General features: G+C 36.1%; 3 protein-coding genes across 5 annotated transcripts in view; 2 read left to right on the top strand and 1 right to left on the bottom strand.

Annotated features, from left to right (window-relative positions):
- Window positions 1-8,335, top strand: part of LOC128886057 (uncharacterized) — a 346,337-nt gene extending 338,002 nt beyond the window's left edge. For both annotated transcript variants that reach the window (XM_054140597.1, XM_054140598.1), the window contains one exon: window positions 650-8,335. In XM_054140597.1, coding sequence (XP_053996572.1) covers window positions 650-745 — 96 coding nt within the window. In that variant the 3' untranslated portion in view covers window positions 746-8,335. The remainder of the gene's footprint in view (window positions 1-649) is intronic.
- A 3,322-nt stretch (window positions 8,336-11,657) lies between these two features.
- On the bottom strand, window positions 11,658-18,538 carry LOC128886056 (carboxypeptidase B-like). The gene is made up of 8 exons (XM_054140596.1): window positions 18,379-18,538; window positions 17,288-17,606; window positions 16,541-16,846; window positions 16,226-16,316; window positions 13,410-13,555; window positions 12,527-12,583; window positions 12,353-12,437; window positions 11,658-11,985 (listed from the first exon to the last, which is right to left on the bottom strand). Exons 1-8 carry the CDS (start codon window positions 18,516-18,518, stop codon window positions 11,801-11,803), a joined length of 1,329 nt encoding a protein of 442 aa, XP_053996571.1. The 5' UTR covers window positions 18,519-18,538; the 3' UTR covers window positions 11,658-11,800.
- Window positions 18,539-21,015: 2,477 nt separating this feature from the next.
- Window positions 21,016-25,500, top strand: LOC128886051 (uncharacterized). 2 transcript variants are annotated; one of them, XM_054140587.1, is made up of 5 exons: window positions 21,017-21,381; window positions 22,263-22,395; window positions 22,785-23,659; window positions 23,744-24,141; window positions 24,622-25,500. In XM_054140587.1, the coding sequence occupies exons 2-5, from the start codon at window positions 22,300-22,302 to the stop codon at window positions 25,293-25,295; spliced, it is 2,043 nt and encodes a 680-aa protein (XP_053996562.1). In that variant the 5' UTR covers window positions 21,017-21,381; window positions 22,263-22,299; the 3' UTR covers window positions 25,296-25,500. The 2 variants fall into 2 exon arrangements, with proteins under 2 accessions (XP_053996561.1, XP_053996562.1); XM_054140586.1 differs by having other exon boundaries at window positions 21,016-21,381; window positions 22,263-23,659.
- The last annotated feature ends 107 nt before the right edge of the window (window positions 25,501-25,607 follow it).

Here is a 25,607-nt window from a genome sequence, read left to right as displayed (position 1 = left end):
AATGAAAGCCCATCGCAGAAATCTTTAAGCTCGATCGTGGAAGCTATAACGCTTTTACGCGCGGTGATTACGCGAATACGACAGTTTCGCGAAACCATTTGGCAACGATTGTCTCGGTGAGCACGAAACCGAAATGGCACAAGGCGAGAGAACGTTCGGTCCTTGTGTGATTTATTACGGGAAGGAAGCCTTTCGTCTCGCGTTACAACGTGCCCGAATACTGGCACGTCAATGACTTTACGATAATGCCGCGATGGAAACGATCATGGAATGATCACTTCCAACAGCCAGCTACGTTGGAGTCCATTAAGATGCCCACAGTTAACAATACAATGTGAATTACAAATGTATTTTGTTTTCCAGTGGAACACAAAAAATATGATATGTCTGTTTTATGTAATCTATATAAGATACTGTATATGCATTTGAACTAATATTTCCTAAAACTTAATTACCGCGTATTAATTCTCTTCTTTCATTCGTCGTTCTTTTCCTACACCACAGCTGATAACACACGCAGGACTCCTTAACTCAGCTTCGTCCATAAGGCACTCAGCTGTCAAAAAAAGAAAGAGAAAAGCTTTTAACAATTTCCATAGGACCTCTGCACACCCACGTTCACGTATACTCTCACCTTGTATCGTTACAGGACTCGTCCTTGGAACTCAACTCTGACACGAACTCGAGGGGAAGTTCCGGCCCAGTCATGGCGTTGACTAATGGATCCCTCTCCGCGAAGGAATAAGTCGAGAAAGAATTAGTCATTGGAACACGGTGTTCTCCCTGTCCGGGGGATTCCTGTAACCAACGCCACCAACGAGACATATCGATCTCCTTTAAGGATAAACACAACCCGTCTGTATATAGCTTAAATGCCTAACAAATAATTCAGGGTCGTCTCATGCCAGATCCGGGACCTGTTTTGGCAAGTTTGGTATCGATGGATCGCGAACCGTTCCGAGGATTCGACGAACGGGAAAGATTTAAAGCGTTTCGCCTTCGTTCGCGTCCGTCTTATCGATTAATCCCGTTTTTCTCTCTTTTTCTCGTAGAACTTAGCGCAGAAGACGAATCGCTTTCGACGAGCTTCCATTCAGAAGAAAGTACCGATTCCTGGCTTTTTTTTTCTCTCCATCCCCTCCTACGTCGCCTCGACCCAGCTCCGTCTTTTCATTCGTTGCGAACGCCTTTCGAGTTTTCCGCGTTCGAAAAATTCTTGTGGCCGAACACGATGACTTCCGGCAACGTTTGAGGGATACGCTAAGGGGAATCCTAGTCGCGTGAAAAATTCCGAGCGATCGAACGCTCGGAAATTACTGAGTACACGGTATTCCTTGTCTGTGATAAATACAACATTTACAAAGGCAGAGCCGGTTGTGGCGGGCGCCGATTTCAATAAAATTGCCGTGGAGTGGTGAGTTTATAACTTTGAGAGCCGTGTACAGAATATTAACTCCGGACGACCGTATACTTTTGAGAAAGAGTGTACTCTTTGATGTTTGTTTGTACATGGCTTTCGTTGGTAAAAAGACGCTTAAAAATACACGTTCTTGTAACGCTCAAGACTAGAATCGATCGAGATTAATTAATTTTCGTAAATAGTAAATATGATTGTTACTTTAAATTAATACGTAACTAATCTTGAACGTGTGCTTAACACTCTCGACGAAAATCAGGGACAGCTCCAAATATTTCAAGACTCTGAACAAAATTAAGTATTGATATTTAAAATTTTTTAGTTAAAGATGGCAGTGCTCGTTTCTGTTAATTTTTAACCCTTTGCACTCGACGACAGTTTCATTACAAAGAGCTAACAATTTAGACGACTAGACCCTTCTTCTACCATGATTGGAGAGTCGTGGAATTAAAGTATTTTACAACCACTTCAAAGTGTACAAGTTTCCAGCTTAGGAGCATATTTATGAATCAATGTCGCTATGAACAGTTCCAGATTCAACGTAATCTAAGATAAACAAAGACTGTCGCTTCTGAGTTGCTCCCCGAGTGGAAATCGAGTCGAGCAACTGCCAATCTCTAGTCCTAAAAGTGATAAATCTTCAATTGATAATTAAACGATATAATAAATAGGGGCGAGTGTTATCATCTTTAACTTAAATGTTTTAGATATCAATGTTCAATTTCTTTTCAATTTCTTTATTGTAATTGCATTTTATAGTAACTCCATTTTATAGCAATTTTGTTGAGATGGAGGCTGCCACATGCTCTTTGTTAGACGAACCGCAATCGCGGCACAATTTTGCTTTGCTTTTGAGGATTTCAAATAGTCACGATGATTCTTAAGTAGAGGATGCAACGTTAATGGATTCTTTTTCTAACGTCGTCGAGAAATAGGTGAAAATCAGGCCGTCCGTTTATGTGGTAGCGTTTTATGAAAATTGCAAGTAGCCTGCCGAAGACGCAGCATAGCACTTTTCGTACAGTGAGGAAAATATTGTTGCTCGCCAAGGAGATTGCGTTTCTCTCAAATTTTGAACATTTCTAATCTAATCGAGAATCAAGAGCTTAAGAGAAGAAATCCATATTAAGGAAGTTTTATACGATTTAGATGTCATAGCTTCTTATCAAAAAACTTAGTAGCTTCTATAGATACAACCAGTTGTTATTTAAGCCAAGTACTAGTTCACTCGTGTATGTATAAATAAAAGTACTTTTGCAGTTCTTCATAAACAAAATCAAATTCTCGTTATCAGATAATAACAGGTTATCAGTGCAGTGGACCGGATAAAGAGTAGGCTTTGATGTATTTTTTAAACAGAAATGAATTAATATAGATTTTCTGGTTATGAGAAAAATACCATAAACGGATTACGATCAAATGAATATTGATATAAATAAATCGTTTAACATATTCCAACCAGAAAATCGCTGTTGATCCCATTCTATTTTATATATTGAGTGTTTTGTGAAATATGGCCATAACTTAAAAAATTGAATTTAGCAGGAAAATCAAGTTTTGTTTGATTGGAAAAGGGTGCTACTTGAAAATCTTAACAAATAATTTTAAAATTGCAATAATATGTTCGTGATAATTACCCACCCAAAAAAGAGATCAATTTAAATTGTTGGAAATAGTTTGTGTTTATGTATTGATGCCAAGAATTCTAATACTGTAAACAGACTATATGTCACACTGTAATGATAAATATCACGCTGTTTCTTAAACAATCCTCTACGAACAGTGTATTTTTAAAAAGTTTGTAATGTTGAAAGCAATCCTTGAGAGAGAGAGGAACAACACTGGAGACTTGTAACGTTTGGATTGCACTTGAAACAACTCAACGTAGAAGTCCTTTTTTTATTCTGTATGCATTCGGTGCAATTTTGCCTGCCCACGATACAGAGTAAGTCAATCATGACCCCGCATGGAATAACATGACATTTATCGATTTTAGTGAAAAGAGTTGTGTATGATGTACATATGTAATGTTTGGTTCATTTTTATCTTATGTTTTCCATTTTATGAAATGACCTAAAATTGGTTTATAGTACTACTACGTTATAAACGATCTAACATAATCCTTAAAACGTACATTGTTTCTGTTTACTTTCCTTGAACAAAGAAGATTTTAATATAGTATCCTAGTAATGACGGATTCTCTGTGTTTATCATTTATTGTGATTTACTACAAAATAAACATGGAGATAGTCAAACGCTTCCATGCGACGAGCTCCAGCGAACACAGGATATTTCATGTGAAACGATTTGTCCTAAAATCAATAAATAACGAGTCACTTCAGACAGCAGTTGTTATTGCCCGCCCTGTATACATTTCGTAGAGGGATGTTCTAGGAATATAGTAATATGATTTATTACAAAGTCCTGAATCACTTGCACCAGGAAGAAATATCGTGCCAAACGTGTACACGAGTTTTTGTGTACATACCTGTACACGAACGTGTATACTTCAATGAAATCGAATATTTATATTTTCAAAAATTCTTGTAACTCGGTGAAACATAAATAAATACACACACAAAGTTTGGAATCGACGTGTCCAATGCGATTCTTAACAAAAAAGAAATCTCTAATGTCAGCTAATTTTTAAAATTCCAAGCTGAAAAGATTCTTCAACTTACTTGACACAATCGTGCGAATGAAACTCGTGCTTCTCGCGATCAGTCCCAATATTTCCAACAAACGCACATCCCGAAACCGCAGCGATACTTTTTCCCCTGTGCGAAACAAGCTGCGATCTCCGATCTACAAGTACGACTGTAAATAAATTCGTCTGCTTTCTCTAAATCTCCTAGCTCGGTAATAAAAGTCGGTTAGTTCTCGGCCGGGCATGTTAATCGTCAACGCTTAATTACCATTTAGGACGTTGTAAATATTCGTGTAACCTTAAGTTAGCGTAAAGATGGTGACCGTTACGTTTCATAGAATTAATTAGGGATGATTCGATCGAACTGTCCGCTCGCGGATTCGCGAAACGCTTTAAATCCCGTGTAAACGGGTGAAGAGCGGTTCCCCGCTGTCAGATGTGAGCAAAATTTTATTGAAATAATAGGTAACAATTAAAGCAAGTCTACCTACAATAATTTATTCGTGACGTTTATTGGGCTGAACGAATATATCTTCATTTGTTAAATGTATTTCGATCTATAATTTAACTTGTATTTTTTATTTACTCCTAATGTGCCTCACACGTTCGGGGTCAATTATGTAATATATATTATTATTAAAATTCAGTCATGTTCTTATACGTATGTATTTAAAAGTAAATGTTTATATTATATATGATATAATATATATACACACACACATGCAGATATAAATATGTAGTTATTTATTTATTCATTTATTTATATTATGAGATAAACAATAATTCATCCCCTATACGTTTACTCGCTCTTTTTGCATAAATGTGAATTTTACTCATCTCTGCCCAGGTTCTGCGATCGTATCGATACAAATTGACCGAATGATGCTGATTTAGCGTCGAGTTTGACCGCCATCGATATTATTAAGACACTTTTTGATCTGAGTAGTAGCCGAAAGAAAAAAAAAAACGGTGACAGTGACTGATCGTAAAGGGAAAGAAAGAATTATTTAATTTCCCCGGTAGATAAGATCCATCATGTAAGCTTGACTTCGTAGGATCGATGCGTGAAAAAGCGTGGATTCTCGCAGTTTTATCGATTGCGAACAAGATGATTAGCATATCAAACGTGTATTTTTGATGATGTATGAGTGCGGTTTCTTTTTCTCCAGCGAAACGAGCAATGCCAAGCATCGTCCAAATTAGCGTAACTGATTTAAAAAAGAAAGAAAAGAAATAATAATGAGAAACAAAAGAAGCAGAATCTATTATGGTTACTGATAACAGCTGGCTTCGTCATGGATCGCGACATGCAAGAGATCAGGGTCGGATTAAGATGTGGGCTTTAGGGTCTACAGGGTAGAAGTCACCGCCAGCTGGAGAACCTCCACAGCTTAATTCGAGGCAATTCGATGAATTCTGCCACAAAGATAGATCCTTGCAGTTTGATCAAGAGCTCAGAGCTTATTTCATTATTTCCACTTAATTATACATTATTGCGAGTTCGGCCCTTATTAATTGTTCTAACTGATTTTAATGCGACTTGGAAATCTAATTCGTGGGTTTCTTACGACTGCAGTTGTTCGTTAGCTCGTGTATCAGTAACGGACTGACCTAGTGATGGGACTCAAACATGTTTTAAGATCCATAAAAATTAACACTCTTTTATTATTTTTGTTTTTTTTTCTTTTCCGTGAAGGCTCTGAATCGTGTAAAATTCCCCCCGCCACCTATACTGCCTTGCATTAACGAATTTTATCTATCTTATTTATTTAATAATTGTATTATATGTACGTTATAATCTTTTACATTTCGGTGGAACCGAATCATCTAAATTATTATTATATGATCAAATATTAAAGGAAGCAAAATATAATATGCTGTATCAGACGAATGCTTACTTTCAAAGTGTTAAACTTCTAAATACAATGAAATATGATATTTGAGATATTGATAGCTCTGCTCTTCATAGTCGATACTAATTGATGCTTTCAAATGTAAGTCGTGTCCTTTAAATGAGATACTCCGACGTTTCGACAGCTCAGCTATCGATCCAGTACCGGTGTGTCATTTGACCCCTGAAGAAGCTATCTGCAATGCTGGCGTAACTGAGGAGTACCTTATTCAAAGGACACGGCTTACATCGGAAAGCCTCAACTAGCGGTCCAAGAAATGTCTTCGATCGATTTGAGATCTTCGGTATTGATACCTGCAGTCACCTACAGTAGACACTTGTATCTATGTAGGTTCAAAGTAACTTTGTTCAAACATTCCGTTTGAAGAGAAGGATTGTACGCACTAATTATATATTCCGAATGTTGAGACACGCTGTAGCCAATACATTTGAGAATATAACGAAATCTGGCCACCTGATTAGGAAAACTCAGATTTGCTAGAAAACCATCCCCAATAGTTGTGGATGAATACAGATTTAAGATGTGTAGTGACTATATTTGAAGACTACAAGACGTCCTTAAGGTTTAGGACATTGAATATTCCATTTGACTGAAATGTTGTTAATTAATTTCATATCTGGAAAACTCTTCTTGTTTCATATGTATCCAGGCTCTAGAAACACCCTGTAGAAATTCCGCAGAATTGAAAATTATTTAAACTGACAAGTATTGGTACTAATTAATATGACGTTGGATTGGTCCCATCACTACAGCGTTGTCCTTTTAAAAATATTTATTTCATTATTGTTGAGAAAGGAACAATGGTATTTAATTTATAGAATTATGAGCCAAATTCAATTCTATGCGTGACGTCACACTGATCAGTTTCTTGCGTCTCATTGAAGAAATCGTTGGTCGAGTGCAACCATTGGATGAATGATACGCGTGCGACGAGATGAAATTGACTCGTAATTGCCGTGAAATCACCTTAAAGAATATTCAGCGAATCCTGCGTATCTCGATTTCCAAACGTACTAAATAACGTTCGCGATAATCACAGCGAATGGTTGAAAAACACTTCGACTCGATTCGCGAAGATCGATGATACTTTGGCGGCACAGAGAGAAAACTAGGGCTGCTAATATCCGTGCATCAGACCGCAGGTGGTTTCCATTTCTCTCTCATATACAGATTAATCTGACGAGAAGATCGAAGTTTTTAACAATCAATCTCGCAAAAATTGGAACGAGTGTAGTTAATCACTTTCGTTCGTGCGTTGCACTTACGACATTACACAAATGGAATAAAGATTTATATAAATAAATTTTCAATTGAATTTTCATACGACAACGTCATGAAGTAAAAATACCATAAATCAATGCAAGAAAATTGCACTCAAATATTTATTCCTTGCTCGACATGCGTGAAACGTTCTTTTATTATTCCGAGGACAGTAATAACAAACACGATAAATATGAATTACATTTCGCCCAACAATTTATGTTAACTGAACACTCCATACCGATTTTTGCGAGCACTAGATATTTCTAAATTCTTCGATTCTCTATCTCTTTGATTAAAAAAAACCCTTTACGATGAATATATAATCTAATGTACAGGTTTCGTAAAAAGCAAAGTGTCTGCGGTAAATGCGAATAAACGAGTACGATGTCTGACTAATATACCTGTACCTTGAAACAACAGTCTGTGGGGATATTTTCTTGGCAATATTGGTCATTAAAAAATGGAAGTTAAAAATGTGTCGAAATAATAGAAAAGTGATTAAAAATTCCGAACGAAACGCTGTATCGTCGATGTCTTGTGGTTCCAAGGTACAAAGACTTCGCTTTGTGAGGAGTGCCAGTGAACATTTTCATATTTATATTTTATAAGGAGCACCAGTTTTACAGGATCGCGTGACAACGAGTACGCGAAGTTTACCCGTAATACAGTTTCACTAACAATATTTATTACCGTAGATGTATACGTATAATTTATGTAATTCATTACGCGTATGTATTATTGTAACGTTGTAATATAATCATCGTAATAGGCACGGCATGAAATAGCCAGACAGCGAATCGCAAAACTCGTGCATCGTATCGATAAGAGCAGCGAATTCATGGGTTATTGGACATGAAATGGACGTATGATTGCACACGTAATACTTGTATTCTTCCTACCGTTCATTATCGTTTATTAACCGTGCGCGTATTCGCATATATTTTTAATATCCGCACGGTGATAACTCCCGCATCGAGGAACAGGAATTTCACCGTATTTCTATGCCATAATTAAACGAGTATGATCAGAACAAAATTACAGACCATTTCGGCAGCCCTAGAACGATTGTAATTAAATCATTGATCTTTTCTTCAATGGGATTTTCAATACAGCCTACCTATAGCTGACGATTGGCGAGAAGACTTCTACAATTGATCTGCTGATATCAGAATAAGCTCATGTACAGTAATAATGCTAGAAACGTTGAAGATAATGTAGGAGTCTGATATATATTTTTCAATATTTCCAATTAAAATAGTCTAAAACAAAATTACAGTTTCAGAAGGCATTTATCTGTAATATCGTAAAAATTCATTAGAATAATAGCAGTACATCGAAATTGAGAATGGTAATTGACTAACTATTGGTAATGTAGTGTATACTGTTGGTAAGGCTAAATAATGTAGAGCCCTGATTGATCGAAAAATTTATCAACAGAGTGTTCTACGTTATGAACAGAACGACCTCCCTTATCGACCGAATGTTCTACCTTACCGAGTCATAAAATAAAACAAAAATTGATTCTAAAATTACACAGTTTCGAAGGGAGGTGATTTACAAGTATTGTTTTATACAAAAAGCATCACAAACAGTACGTATGTGATCATCTTCAATATTTGAAGCTCAATCACTGTGCATAAATTCATTTAAATGTTGGCAGTGATATTGGGAAGTCCCCTTGTGAGAGGAATGCATCTGAGGTAACACCAGCTTGAAGATTCAGGAAAAGTAGACAATTTTTATTTCTATAAAATGGTAGTTCGGACCTGTAAAAAATGACGTAATAAAGATTCAATTGAAATAATTGGTCATTATGACAAAAATATGGTTCATACGACAGGATGTACCTTTAGAAATAACCCCTAAGATCCGATGGTCTACACAGAGGCATCCCTATCAGAAGCATAGACTTAATCTATTAAATTTCACCGCATATTAAAATCCTCCCCCGAGTGTTCAGTCATTTTCGAATTTCTAGCAGCAAAACGACAGACAACTTCGTTCGAATGACGAATATCATGAACAGAATGTAATTTTCTGAAACAAGTACCGGGCTCGTCTCTCATGAGAAGTAGAAATTTTAGTCTAGTAATTCTTAAAAACCCAAGGAAATCACAAAATGCATCATTGCAAATAGTAAAACGAATTTTACCGAATTTTGTTGTACTGAAGATATTTTATAAATCATTAGAAGACACAGAACTGAACCTGTTTTGTCGAGTCACGAGCATGGTTTCGCGCGTGGTATCGATAGTAATTGTCAACGTAACTGCCAAGCCAAAGTTTTTATACAGAAGACGATCTTTGAATCGCAACAAAGAGTTCAATCATTTCTTGCGACTTCGTGTATACAATTAAGATTAATTGTATTTTTCTGCAATTTCTTTCGATGCTGTTTCCGTTTTGTGATTTTCTTAATCGTACATTTGATAAACGTCATCGTCGTCGCATTCTTTGGCGAACGTTTCACGAAGGAATTCCATTCGGCGTTTCTCTGATCGTCCTCTCAGTTTGTTGTTTATCGAGCATCTTCCACGCGCCCCTGAAAATACATTCTAATCGCATGCGCGAGATCGACTGGGCGGCAGTTCGACGAATGTTTCAATGTATCGAACCGAACGAGTGTTTCGTTGAACTTTCGAGAGATCTGCGAAGCACCGATTGCGGTAAGAAGGCAAGATAGAATCTTACTTGGCGAAAGAGATACGTTACCATACCCCTTAGTGATGTGTAGATTAAGCTACGTTAATCATTTACTAAAGAGCATATCTTCCGAGTGGTCTATATAGTTTATCCGTATCACCGAGTATATCCGTAAAATACGACGCAACTAAGGGAAGGGTCATTAATGGATGAGAAAGGATCGAACAAACGACACGTCGATCGAGGTGTACTCGAGAAAGAGAGAAACCTCGGCCGCTTTTCTTCCTGCGTTCTTTCTTCGTATGAAAAGAGGATACATTTATCTATGTTAAGTTACGATTAGATTCTAGAAACGAGAGTTATTTGTTCTATATAGTCCTATAAATATATATATATATATATATATTATATATATGAACAATGTTTTATGGATCACTATCATCTGAATAAAGTACATTACGTCTTTTAATGCGTTCGGTGATTTATTGAACCTTTTTGCATGCGGATTCAAAACTGAGATAAAGTTATAAATTTAAAGCTTTCACCTGGTTTTTTTATGATCGATATTAATTTTTGATGAAATATTTGAACGAAAGACGAAATTATACATAGAATATATACACAGAACAAAGCTGGAAGAAATTATGGGCCAACCCAATGTTTCCGTAAGGAGCGCTGCTTATCAGAGCAACCTCCGCCGAGTTTCCTGTTGACCGACAACAACTCGCACCAAACGTTCCACAAAAAGATTGCGGATCTACGAGGACTCGGTGTACGGGAGCGAACGTTTACTCGAAAGAAGCCTACGTGAAAGGGGAAACAGCTATTGTTCGGTCCTGCGGCCCTTCCAGCGTCGACCACTTTAGTTTTTCCTCCAGTTTTAGGTAGACGTTGCGCGAAAGCGAGAGTGGCTGGGGAAACGAAAAGAGAGGCTCGAGGATTTGGTCGGAATGGAGTAGAATACTTAGCACGTAGAGCGCAGAAGTATCGTGCCCAAGTTCCTTTTCGCTTATACCTATTTCCCGCGTTCGCGTTCGGTCTAATTGGAGAAACAACAGACTCATTAGCCGTGGACTCGAGTGGAGACGAGAGCTCATTTGACGGGGCTGAGGGCACTGGGTCGTAAAATTTTTGTATAACGAGCCATTCCCCCTGGTCTGCTAGGGAGTTGAACATTCCTTGAAATCGTTGACTGAGGTGACTAAGGTGACGGAGGCTGCCGCAATGCCTTCAGTGACCCAAGAAAAGTCGACTTATCTCCTTCTGAAGACAGTTCAGCGGCTGGAAAGAGGTTGAAAAGGTTCCAAGAATAACTGTTCCAAACTGTTATATACTAATAGTTCAAACTGAAATAGTTATGAGAACCGGAAGGATGTTGTAACATTTATAGATCGAAACTGTTATAACCCATATCGAACGAAGCAGTCGTGTATCGGTTCTACGATTATAGGTTCTGAAACCGATCAGCTCTTCTTATCCTTTTCACACCTGAATTATTTTATTTCTCGTACTAATGTAATTCAATTTTTAGAGTTAATTTGGACTATTTGGATTAGTATGGAAGAAATAAAAAAAAAAATCCTAATAGTGTAGCTTTCGAGGAAAACTGGTCTTTCTGCATGTGCACAAATAAAGAAATTCGCCCTAAACGATAGTGTCAGTAATGTATGAGTCTTATTTATGTCCTCAATTGTGGTCGCCAGGTCTAAAAGGGTTAGAGCTATTCTTTTGGATTGCATACGAGGAAACTCGAGCTTCGTACAAGATAGAGAAATTTTTGAATAAATTCTTAATTTTTTATTTATTTTATGGTTAGTAAATGTAGGAAGATTGTACAGTTTGTATCGAACGATTCAGGATGAAGATACATCCGCGTACAGTCGACGATACTGGGTGTCATTGGCGCGATAGTGTTCGTCAGTGTTTCGAAGTGATGTATTGGTGAATCACTTTGATAACTTCGAATGTCTCAGTGCCAACAGCTTTGATCTCGGAAGGAGGTAACAGGAATCCAGAATTTCCTCCGGGTAACTCGAAGGTGTACGATAAACTGATTCCTGCTTTTCCCATGGCCCAGTCGTCGCTACCTCCAGCAGCAGGATCTAATTATTTTGTAACAAAAGCACAGAGAAAATAATGAAATGAAACACAGTGCAGAAACCTAACGAAGAATAAGTAATTCTTCGAATGATAAAGTCACTTCAGATCATTCTGAAATAATTATAAGCTAAATATTTTCTGCAAAAAAAAATTACAATGCTTCTTGAAGCATCTCTTACAAACACGTGCATTAAATCTAATATCTACGCTTTAATCAGTAAAACAAATATTTTTCTATATTTCTATACAAAAATAATCCTTTCTACACGATTAAATTACATATTTTGATTAATAGCTTTATGTCAATTGTTTAATTAACACCAACGTGTCAAAACGAAGCGAAGTGATTCATTAGATCTCGTTACTTACAAAGATGATTGGCAGATGTTCCATAAGTGTACTGAGTCCTACGCGACTTGGCGATAGCTTTAGCGAAACTGCTAGCAAGGTTACGCTAAAAATGTACAAATCATTGTAGACAATCATAAAATGAAGACTGTGTATGTAATTTCGTATGAATAAAACGATCAGAGTGTTACATACCAGTTCTGGTTCGTTCGAAGGCACCTTGGACGTAAATCCCCAAGGATACAGGATATACTGAAAGGGAAAATTTGAGTATTTCATTAAAAAAGAAATGAGGTAAAGATGCAACTGTCTAACAAGTAGTAACTATTTACACTCGAAAGGCAACTTTCAGTCGCCATTCAATTTTACGTGGCAACCTAAATGATGACCTAAAAACGTTGATAGCAATATCAATCGCCGAAAAATTTTCTAAACTCTTCGTGTATTCACTTAGGATAAAAAAAAGGGTACATCTTGAAATATCAATGAGATCCTTATGTACAATTCGGCCACGACTCTGACGTCTCCGACGTTATTTCAGATTCGACAATGGTGGCATAAAGTTATTTCTAAAGCGTTTATTGGATTTTCGTTGCGGGGTCAGATCAAGCGAAGATGAATTTAATCTTGTACTATTACAAGACTAGGCTACATATAACAAAAATACAGAATCTAACATTAAGAATAATTGATTTTTAGGATGTAAGATAGTTACATATTATAATATAATAAATTATACAGAATCTAATATTAAAAATTGATGTAATTCAGTATGTAAGATAGTAAAATACTGAAGTGTAAAGGTACAGTGATGAACAAAAGAAAATTAAAAATCTTTTTAAAGGAAACAGTTAATAATGCAATCAGCAAACCGATTCAAAATTCAGAATATTTCCGGTATAGTACTTGCGAAATGACGGAATTTGCAATATTCTAGGCTTCGAAATTTTTTCTCTTCGCGCTGTAAACGCTTACAGTGTAAGAACCCGTGACTTGAAAGTCAAATTAAGAACCACGAAACAATTGGGCATATTTGGACCAACGAATGGTTAATGTTATTAGCATCATAGACACTAACCTGACCGTATGAATGGAACGTGAGGTAGGCCTTGATATTCTGTTTATGTGCTAGGATGAAGTCGCGCATGTGTTGACTTTCCACTTCGGAAAATGGTTTTGGTCCAGCGTACGTCTCACTGCATGGGCTGCTGGATGCGCCAATTGCTGTGAACAGATGACAGTTATTTATAAACAAAATATCATTGTCATGTAAGTACGTTTCGTCGTGTACGTAAATTCTTTATTCTTTCCATCATTATCTGACCATTCTCCATTCAAGTTTATTTCAATTACATATTTGTCTTTTACATTTAAAGTTTAATTAAAATTGTATACACTTATAGCAAATAAAAATGTGGGGAAATCTATGAGATTGTGCGTAAATGTAAAAATATATATAATGTCAACAATGATGTTTAGAAATAATATATGCAATCAATAAATAATATATAATAATATGCAATAATTTATTTGGAATAGTTAAAATTATTATAATTATTTTAAATAAAAGAGTATTGTATAATAATTGATCCGACCCAAACGTTTTATAGTGAAGGAAACGGAAATTGTACCAGACAAGATAAAACTACTCTTTCAAGTAAATAGCAACCCACAGATGATACAATGAAAATTGCTAGAACGCGTGTCGAACTTCATTGCGGGAAATCTAATACGGAAAAGTGCTCGCACGAATTTTCTGGAGCAACCAACTTTCAAATTGCACGACAAATTAGAGATCTCAATTTAGAGACCTGCAACACCAGCTCAGATCTGTTCATCGAATTTCGCGAATATATTTGGTCGATGTTGCACGAATGAGAAAAATTAAAGCTGCAAACCGAAATCCATAATATATTGTGATTAGATTGTAAGTAAACTCGATTGATGGATAATGATGATTACCTCTTGTATCGTTCTTCTTCTTCTACTAAACATTAGAAGTTGTGAAAAATGTTTAAATATAATCGAAGTGTATATTAAAAAGAATTAAATTCCATATGAAAAAGGTCTGCAATCTTTTTCTTCATCTTCTTCAGTAAAAACAATTAAAGAAATTTAAAATTTTCGTATTGTTACTCAAGAACACGCATTTTCATCTCAATTTTCGTCTTATCTTTAGTCTTCAAGACGAATACCGTGTAAACGATGAAGTCTACATTCCCATCAATTTCTTGGAATTAATTTCTTGGCTTTACTTTGGAGGAGTTGGACTGTTTCAACTGTTTAAAGATAGAGGGAATTTAGCCAACTTCCAACTATTTCGATCCAAAATCTATAGGAATCGCGAACATAAATGGAAAATAAAATTGTCAGCTCGATGTCGAGGTCTACGATGGCATTCGTAATAACGTCGGGAAATAACACGTAGTTGTCGAAAGTCAGTGTGTTAAAGCCCGAATGAAGAGACCGAGAGGAGTAACAACCGTGCGGTAACGAGCAAGTTTTTATCACGCTCAATCATAACTTCAATGAAAACGCCAGCACAACTGCGCTCCAAAGAAAAGTTAGACTGAAATGGTTGAGTTAACCGTGACACAGTACTCTTCACGGAACACGGGCGAGATGTGATAACTAACAACCTGTATCTCCCTTTCTCTTCCATTCTGTAATAAAATTAATTGTGATGGAAATTTTCGATTCCATTTCAACGATCATTATCTTCCCAATAAACTATAAATACTGCTTTTAAAGATACGCGAAGCAATATAGCTAATGATAGCGTAAACAAATATAATATATTCGTACGTGAATATCTTGACCATTGGTTTTAGAAATTAATAATACTAGTAGCACAGTCTTGCAGTGCACTAATTTACTACTGCTTACTAATTTGAATTTACTTTACATTTTAAATTTACTATTTAAAAATATTTGTCTCAGTTTAACCATTTTTGAGTAATTCATTATACTGAAAAAGAATTTAAAGCCACGTATGTATTAACGACAAACTATATGTTTGTTTATGCTGTAATTGGCAACAAGATATTTTTCCTTGATCTTCTACATGAATATGTTCTACAAAAATGGCATTGATTGAATTAATACGCTTTCTGGGAATTTCCCCCAGAAATAGATGTTATCTTCGCGAATTTATCGGTGTCTTCGATTCCTGTGATTAATGTTGTTTAATTTCAATTTTGTCTAATTAATCAATGGTCACGCCGTAGCTGTCGTTGATAGATTATCAGCAGTCTCGTTGTCTGATTGATGTCTAGCGCAATCGCGATCGCGAAATATTCATTTGTCTCTTTAATAGAAACTCTCACCGCTCTCGTGTTTGATGTCCACGATAAAAGCAAACAAACGCGATACTGTACGGGAAGTTTTTAATCGACCGATTCGCAGACAGATTAAATTATCGGGATTTGCAATCTCTTGATTTTTCTAACACGATTTTTGTAGAACCACATCACCTGTTCTAGATACGTGCGTGTCTAACTATTGTTGAAAACTAGAAATGAACAAAATTTTATTCGAACAGTATATGACGCATAAACAGTATGATGAAACAGTTAAATTATTATTCGTATAGACGAAAAATTTTGTTCTGCAATTCAAATTCTAGCTATTCTTCTAGAGATAGAGAATGAAACGTTGTGTATTTTTTATTCCTGATTCGAAATTATTATTTTGATGATAGATAACGAATGAAACGTATCAGATTTATTCGAGATGTTTATCGGATCAAAGGATTAAATTCTGATTTGTTTAGTTGGAAGTATTTCATTCCATAAGTCAAAGTCCAGAAACGTACAAAAAGTTGTTTACCTTTTATTTGTTAATTTGTCATTTTTATCTAAATGAGAATTTTGCTTATTTTTGTAAATAACTTACTCATCCATTCCATGTCGTAATTCCTGTTGCCATCGACGCCTCGGCATGTCGAGCCAGTGTTCGTGGACCTCGTTTTCCTCCACATACGATTCTGAAATACACATTTGGAAATATATAATACCATATTTGTTTAGACAAGGCTAATGTTTTTGAAAATATTACATCTTTGGAATTATTGATTCAGAACAACAATGAAATGTTATCACGAAGCGAATACGGAGTGGACAATATCTGAATCTCATTTTATCACCAGTGGTCGATAATTACTGGTTAATAGTGCACCTGTCGAATGATTTATAAATCAAGTATAATTACCGCTGATTTAGCATGCGTGAACTCGTAGCCATCAGGGTTCAGGACCGGAAGGATGTACCAGTCGACGTCCTTCAAGAGATATCTGTTCTGACTCGTGACCATCTGGTCAATTATGTAGAGGGATGTCACTGGAGCAATCCATTCCCTGGCGTGTATACCGGCATCAATGAAAATAGCAGGTTTATTTTTACCACCGGTTGAGAGCTTCAGGACTTTCATCTGCCGTTTTTCGTAGGATGCGCCTATGTTAATTAACGAGGCCACGTCACTGTGGGTTTTTGTTATGTATTCCAGATAAGTATTGACCTACGAACGATTCGAACGAATTACTCCCTGGAAACCCCATTCACGTTTAATTGCTTAACAAATTTTAATTCCAAGGTTCCATCGAAAATAAAAATTCATTTGTTTGTTAAATCTCCCCACCACTTTGCTTACAATAAAATTATTTACTGCATACAATTTGACCCTTCAAACCAAATACCTTTTGTAACAACATGTATTTGATAGCTTCATCCCCTCGTGAGATAATTAATCGTCACGATTTAAATAAAATAATTGGATTATTTCTATAATTTTTGTATAATTTGTATAATTAAAATATTTTGTTATACTCTTTGTTGTCATCTTGGATGCGTAATTTTGGAAATAACGCAAGGATTAGATCCCCGCTCGAGGAACATTTAATATTGTAGCTCGCCGTAGCCAAATAAGTGTATATATTGTGCAAATAACTTCTACACTTACTTCGGCAAGAGTTGGATAATAAGTGAACGATAATCCTCCAGAGGCAGCATAATTTTGAAGTCTCTGTTGCACTTTACGCTCAACTTGCTGCGTGATGTACTCCTCCATGACTGCATCCTGAACGTTCTCGATCGCAACGGTGTAATTCATGCGATTTTCTTCGAGAAGTTCTTTGAACGCTTTCACTTTGTCAGCCGTCACAAGGACATCGGCAAACTTGTCGGTTACCTTCATGAAGTCAAAGCCAGGGGTGTCTATATAATTCTTCAGCACCATTAATTGCTCCGGTGTGTTGTAAGTAATAGAGAGACTCTGCATCCTGAAAATGTTTTAAATAAATATGAACACATCCGTTCGAATTCCTCTACTTTGATCGATCTAACAATGTGTAGCATTTGTATTGTTTGAAACAACAGGAATAATCTTTCGCTCAAACTTTAAATGTTCTTTTTCCAATCTCTCACACTTATCTTATAATTGAGTTAGTCTATTAAGTTCTTTAGAGTAGATAAATCAATTTATTAGTTTTAATCGAAACTAGTAAAATTGACTTGTTGATACTGCACACGGTATTCAAGTAGATCATTTTCCTTGAAAGGGGACGTTAATCAAAGTAAAAAATTATATCAATGACAGATCATATACATATATCATGTAATATATATAAATAATGTAATATATATAAAATACTATTATTATAAATCTTAACTGACTTTTGAAATGAGTATTATTATACTTATTCTAGTGATTAGTGCACATTACAATAGTTAATAATTTTAATATAAATAATATTACATACTATTGTATTGTGTTTAATTTATATTTATTATCATAGTACATTATGATTGATATTTTTTTAATTCTATAGAAATATATACAGATATGCATATATAATTAAAAAATATCATTAGAGATATAATCAATATAAAAATTAAATATATTTCGATAAAATTATTATATGAAAATACATTCAAATAATATAATTAATATTTCATACAATGTGTGTTGTAACATCGCCTAACGAACCGGACACTAATCATGATACTATGATTAATTTAAGGGAAACATTGCGAATGAAAAAAATAACGTACCCCTCTAAGGGTGGCAGCACTTCCTCGTCGGCCGCGAAGACAGCGGCGACGCAAATTGTCGCGATCAGGAGGACACGCATGATGGCTACTTTCACTGAAATCTGTGCGCTCTCCGACAAACTCCAAGCTTTATATATCATATCGTATCTGTGGACACTCAGTGTCCACGCTTTATTTACTTTGTACTAAATTGCTTTCAACACTTTATACAATAGGGACGAGTACCGGTTCATCGAGTTTGATGATACACCGCGATTAGAAAATAAATCGATCGAACTTGTTGTGAAATCGTCGCTAATATACAGTAAGATAAAGTCTTTGGTTTAAATGACATTCTTATCGTGAAAGATAACTCTGATTGAAACTTCAGAAAGTATTATCGATTCTTCTTTGATATAAAACACAATACGGAACAACTTTGACACACAATGTTAGCGTCAAAGAAGATGAGTTTGCAAATATTGCATTCCAATTAACACAATTGCACCGATCTCTCCGCTGATTGCATTTTTTTCGCGAAATTCACGTTGCTTTATAATCCCACGGATAAACGATAGCATTGAATTAATCAATATATACGAAAATTTACGAAAACTGCATAGTTACTTACCACTTATTTCTTGATTTTAAATTACTGATTAAGGTTTGAAATTTACAATTTCAAATTATGATTATTGATTACAGATTCTTGTCATCATCATGCATAAATTTAGATTCAAATTAAAATGTTAATTTAGTTATGTCATGAATAAAAATAATTCCTTTTAAAATGTCCTTGTATTATTAATCACAAGTTTTTAAAACATTACGATGCATACAAAATTTTAAATCAACTATTTTATTTAACACTAAATTCAGAAGAAGAAAAAAGAAATATAGGTCGTGAGTCTATAAAACGAACATTAATATAAATTTGAAGCGTTTTTTTATATAAATGATAGAACACCATCTACCGTGGAACAAGGAAGTTTGTAAGAAAATACATTGTTCTGACTTACCATCGCTCAATGTCGTAACCAGTATATTTAAATTTATTCGTTGAAAAAGCTAAGTGTCGAATAATTTTTCTCCAGCTAAATTTTAATATCACAACACATCCAGTATAATTATAAGTTCATTATGCAATGAAATAAAATGGATTGTGTGAATATACTGTAATGTCGGTATACAAAATCTTATCCTACCATCAGAGGGCAAGCATATTTACCATTCCGCTACAAACTTTGCATTGACATAAGTTTTTAAATTAATTTAATCGAGTTATCGCTAGACGGTTGTTGCATTTACGTTAATTATTAAAAGAGGAAACGAGACAAATATATCGGCAAACTTCAACTTCAAAATCTAATATTCCCTGTTACTAGGAATTTTCACGCATCTAACTATAGTGCTGCAAGCAGAGTAAGGTTACTAGATGGTGAGTTGGAGAATTTTTTGATTCTTTGCCGACTTAGGTCGGGTTTGTAAATGAACGCTGCCAGTGGTATCGGAGGATATTTATTCTTTTATTCAAACGATGTGCAGGGAAGAATTTTTTTTTACAAATTTTCCAAAAAAACTGTTTCGTAGTTCATTAGTTATTCGTATAGTATTTCGTAGTCATCCTAATTATAATCTGATTATTTAAGATACGCAGCGAACTATTTCCAACGGTCGATATCAGTTACCGGAGCGGAGTTATGCGGGAGATAAGACCGGAAACAGGAAGCGCTCGGATCGACTTACGTAGGTCTTACCGATTCGAACCTTTACAGTGGCCGATGGACGAATCTACCACCAATATTCGCTAGTTGACCCAAGCGTACCAAGGTTTACGCGAATCCCATGCATGACAAAAAAATTGTCAAGACTTACCTGCATACTTACACAACATGTAAAGGAATCAACATGTCGAAGAAAACGGGCAACGTTACATGACGTCACAGTCGTGAAGAAACCAAATTCGAAGATTGGTCAAGATCTTCTGTCGATTCAAAGCTCCGCAAGTCTTGGTTATGATCGCGGCCGTCGCACTCCTTGACGAGAGCGCGACGGCACGTATCGGCCGTTACCATAATTAACCGGTGACCCCAAGGTATAGCCTCGAGCTCGTGCCCCAGTGTTCGAGAACGAGACGGCACCTAGGGGCCGACATGAGTACTAGTCGCGCTTAGTCGCGAGCGTTGCGCAAAGAAAGGCATGGCATTGAAACCTGTGGGCCGCGGCGTCAAAACTTAATATATTTTTGCACTTAGACGCATTCCCATACATATTCCAATATTTTGACTTTGCATAAATGAATAAATATCTGCGGTTTATCAAGCAGTGCTTTATCTCACTGACTTTTGGTTATAATGTAATTATTTAAGACTTTAAAAAGTACATAATATTGATGTTCTGTTTCAACATTTATTTTAAATATCCTTCATTAGCTTCTTTATTCATTTTTCAACAATTGTTTAAACCATTTTTTAGAACAGCCAAGGGGGTTCCACATGAGACCCGCTTTTACTCTATCAGATTACTATGCTGCTGTCAATTTTGACGTCATATCACAAATTGATATCTGGAATGCATACATGCATAAAAGCAGTTTATGCATATGGTGCCAGAACTTGGCATCTTGTAAATCGTCGTCGTCGGAACAAAACGTGAAAGTTGCCTATAGTATATGCATATTTCTATTCCTGAGTTATAGTTTTTAATAAAGTGTGTTTTGCGAATCGCGTGTATCGCGTGTATCGCGTGATTCGGACTAAAGGAGGAGTCCAAGCGTTATATAAATTCTTAGAAGCGTTGAGACGGCGTCCATCTTTCTACGTCGAACTTGCAATTAGTTCAAAGAGTAGGAAAGTACAACTTTAACGCTATGTAAACGATAGGCTCCTCTGGGAGTGGTTGGCCGGTTGCTTTAATATCAAAGTGCGCATTACATCGGTACTTTGTCCAGAAGTACGATCTTCCAGCAACGATTCTACGATCCGATTAACGAGCGTGTGCTGCTAACAAGTCTTGTGTCGCTTTGTAAGTACAGTATTCTAGTAATATAGCTCGAATTCGTGTAACAAACGTGATAACAAAAAACAAATCCAATTATACTTCTATGTACGTTCTGCATTCTACTAATGGGGTAGCTTTTTCACAAGGTCTTGCTTCTAATTGGTAATCATCTCGTCGCTCAAGCCACCAGAGTTTTAAAAAACATGTAAATCACAGAATGAGAAACACAACACTATTCATTCTCGCGGGTGGCAGGACTGGTTGGAGAGTTTATAATACCCTAAACGATACTGATAAATGACGGCTCCACCCATTATACCAACATAAGTACTTACGATTCGTATTTATCTATGTATTGTACGATATTAATTCTCAAAGTGAGAATTGTACAATAATAATTTGATTGTTAGTACTAAAATGGTCTCCTTGTGTGATTTATATTTTTTAGATTAAATAGATATTTTCTTGTTTAATATGTTACAAAAGAAATAAATTCGAAGGACGTTTACTTATAATCATGTATTGTTTTATAAAAAAATTAAATTTTATAAAAAATGAATCCTAGTCGTTTATGTATTTAAGATTGCAATTTCTAACCCACACCTAACCTAACACATCAATAATATTCGCTTGTAATTGAATTTTAATGAACATTTCGTTCCTAATTTTTACAAACTTTTTTGCTTAATAACTTTTTAATAAGCAGTGAGCGACGGTTAAGTTAATAAAAAAAATTCATTGGTCATTGAGGCGGTATCCTTTATTTTGCAGTTTCACCTTGTTAGCTTCTTAAAATGTTGGTTTAAGGTATTTTATTCTTCAAATCCATATTCTCTAAGACAAAACTGCAGAACCATTTTCCTTTCATGTTTATCCTTAAATAAAAGTAAATGTAACACTTCCAGGATTGTGCGAAAATGGGGGAAACGTACAACACTCTGAATGGAGAGTATTCATCTTCGTGGGATGAACCGGAGGTACAGGAATGGAAGAAGAGGGCACGCGAGATTCACGGATATTTCTACAGAGCCTTCGAAGGTAATCAGTGGGATATCTACGAGTCAAGTCAGTACAATCTTTTACGTGTAAAAATTTGTTACGCATTGTTCGGGCAACCGAACGACGAGAACAATAATGCCGAGAAAATCGAAGACACTTATAGTAAAGAACAACGTGACAGAGCCGATCAGATCAAAAACACGATCGTGGAGGTTTACAATACGTACACGTGTTCGGGGAAACTGAACGTCGGTATAATTTTCGTGCATTGCAAGACTGCCGATAATGAATTTTACGTTCCTATATTTCGTGTAAAAATAATAGAAGAGGACTGTTACTACGTCGATACGTATCAGCGCGTGTACAAATCGTGGAGTGATTGGCAAAATAATAACCAACTTCCGATGATGAAGTATTGTTTCCCACAGAATGGCTTTTACACGTGTTCCGGATCTAATGATTACAAATACGATCCCGAATGCGAGCCAGACGTGAGTTTCGGAACATCACCGGCTTGCAATCTGTTGTCGCACGTAGGAAGACTGATGGACACTGGTATCGGGATCACCGGACTTGTCGCCGCAAGCGTTGGGGTGGTCTCTTTATTTACACCCTTAGCACCAGCTATGATTATGTACGCGGGAGTAGCTGGTACCACGAGCGCGTTATACGGTGCCGGTAGGAGCGCCTATGTTTTGATAGACAAAGGTACTCACAACCAGAGTCTGGCCGATTTGGAATCCGTAATGTGCGGATTGAGCATTCTAATGTTACCTTTACACGCGGGAAAAACCGCAGTAAACACCACTTTAACAGTTGGTGCGCGGGCAGGGCGCACTTTCACGTCATTGCAAATGCTCGGCGCAACTTTCTTAAACGTTACGTCGGTCGCTTTGGATTCCTCCATGTTAATAATCGGATTTGTAAATCTGTACAAGAAATACGAAAACAATACACTAGGGAAAATGGATATCTTGCATTTCTCCATCTCTGTGTTCTTCTTCACGAACACACTGATTGAACCGAAGACAGCCAGCGCGATCATTAACGAAGCTCAAAGCGATTACTTCAAACAGTACAGGACGCAGATGACCGACGCCGAAGCCCAGAAAACCTTCGATAAATTCATCCGCAAGAATCATAAGAACATCTCGAAGGGCGCGAAAATAGCCAAGACGATAAACAACATTAACAACCCTAACCAATTTTTCAAAAATGTCGGGACCAAGTCCTCTATCAAAGTAAGGGGAAAGAGTGGGAGAGACGTTACTATTAACGACCAACTAAAGATAAACCCTAATAGGTGAGTATGCGAATCGCTTTTTGTTTTCTTCCTGTTGCTACACATTTTTCTCCTTATCCTTTTCTGTTTTAAATAATAATGCAGGTTTAGCCAATTAAATCCACAGACGGCAAAGAAATTGGTGAACGCCGCAAAAAAAAAAACACACACACAACCAGACGAATATAGAAAGCATTGCAATCAATTTATGAGCGAGGAGCGTATAGCTTTGAAAACCAGGCGTAGAGAAACCTTGCAGAAGATGACCGAATTATTTGAACTCGAGTGGAAAGATTTGAAAAACGTTAAAATAAACAATGTGAAGATGTTTTCAAGGTTAACTGGCTCCGATTTGGACCGGATAAAGACAGTGCTCGCCGATACCGCGAGGAATTACGACAAAAATATTGTGAACGCCGCGATCGCTGTCGTGGAAAACAGTAACTGCAAAACTATTCACGAATTCGGTGCTCACATCAAATTAATCGCATTGGAAAGTAAAAGTAAGATCGAAAAGGCGATAGGCTTGCATCTCACGTACACCTCCTATCCATAAATATGTGGACGTTTACTATTTTCAATGAATATTTAATATACTCCGTGGATTATTATTTTAAAATGTTTGGTTGCTAAATTTAGAGATAAAAGTTTGGAAGAAATTGTCAGCATTTGAGAAACATTTATGTCGAAATATTAAAAAATAAATGGAATACTATTACTTTGAATACGAATAAAGAAATTATTACCTACAGTGTCAAAATTAATTGTTTTTTAATGTTATTAGTGAGACAATAAATAAACTAATGATTAAATACATTCTCTAATGCAACACAAACTAGATACAAAAACATATGTAATATTTATTAATAGATTCGTAAATTTTAAGATACTTATTCAAATCAAGAAAGTGTCCACATACTTGTGAGCAGAGATGTATGTCTATAAAGACTTCAGTATCATGTGTACCCCTTTCTTTTTTCTAGATAGAACCAGATCAGAGTTTCGATCATTCTTGGCGGACTTGCAATGGAATCCTGAGACAAGACGACAATTCATGGCTGGTGTTACGAAAGACTGTGAAACAGCCAAGAATATCATGAGCAATGCCAATATCAAATTCAACGACGAGTTGTTGGCTACTTACCACTATAGGAAACATGGAGCCAAGTTCGGCAAGAATGTTACGATGAACGTGTACCTCGATGATATACCAAAGGATCTATTTCAAGACAAGAATCTCTTTAGAGATGTATACGATCAGAATGGAAAGAACAGAATTCGAACTTACGCGGACAAGGATGGTTATAAGTTTGGAGTGTTGAGAACGTCGGCGGATGGTACGTCGTGTGTCGCGACGGTATTTTCGAACGAAAAGTTCTTCCAAAATTGGAAGACAAAATGGGAGGATGCTCAACAATATTTACAATTTTGTACGGCTCAATATAACGATTCTAAACAGTCGTTAACTTCGTCTTTTAATATTTTCATGAAGAACGTATTATACGAAACTGGTTTTCTTATTAACACGGTAAACGTACATAACCGTTCAGGTACCCAAAATTTGAACATGTTTGAAGGCAACAGCGCAGATAACGAAAGGCTGAGGGCGCTAGCCGATTTACTTGCTACTATGACGAGAGGAGAAGAAGCCGATTAAATCTTTCGTTTTTTTAATTTGAAAGTATCGGTCGTAATTGACGTACCTGGATCAACCTCAAAAGAACACTTTCAGTATTACAGGAACGTATTTTATGATTTTATATTATTGCCGCAAATATGTGATGAAAGTTCAATGTAAGTTAGTATACTAATTCGATAAAAATACTTAAAAGGTAGGCATGTAATATTTAGTCAATTATAGAAGCGGATTATACGAATAACTGTTATAACATTTTAGTTTTATGCTTATTATAGAAGTTATATTATACAAACAGAGGTAAATACGATAAGTTTCAAAAATAGTATTGAC

Source organism: Hylaeus anthracinus, unplaced genomic scaffold (assembly GCF_026225885.1).
Source record: "Hylaeus anthracinus isolate JK02 unplaced genomic scaffold, UHH_iyHylAnth1.0_haploid 11982, whole genome shotgun sequence".
Taxonomy (NCBI): Eukaryota; Metazoa; Arthropoda; class Insecta; order Hymenoptera; family Colletidae; genus Hylaeus; species Hylaeus anthracinus.
The sequence above is the reverse complement of the archived record's forward strand: the minus strand, read 5'-3'. Positions and strand labels throughout refer to the sequence as shown.

Coding starts and splice junctions, on each gene's coding strand:
- LOC128886051 (XM_054140586.1), top strand. CDS start 22,275: ATGGGGGAAACGTACAACACTCTGAATGGAGAGTATTCATCTTCGTGG. Junction 23,660..23,743: donor CTAAAGATAAACCCTAATAG/GTGAGTATGCGA, acceptor ATAATAATGCAG/GTTTAGCCAATTAAATCCAC. Junction 24,142..24,621: donor AATCGCATTGGAAAGTAAAA/GTAAGATCGAAA, acceptor TCTTTTTTCTAG/ATAGAACCAGATCAGAGTTT.
- LOC128886056 (XM_054140596.1), bottom strand. CDS start 18,518: ATGATATATAAAGCTTGGAGTTTGTCGGAGAGCGCACAGATTTCAGTG. Junction 16,317..16,540: donor TCACGCATGCTAAATCAGCG/GTAATTATACTT, acceptor TGTGTATTTCAG/AATCGTATGTGGAGGAAAAC. Junction 13,556..16,225: donor TTACGACATGGAATGGATGA/GTAAGTTATTTA, acceptor ATCTGTTCACAG/CAATTGGCGCATCCAGCAGC.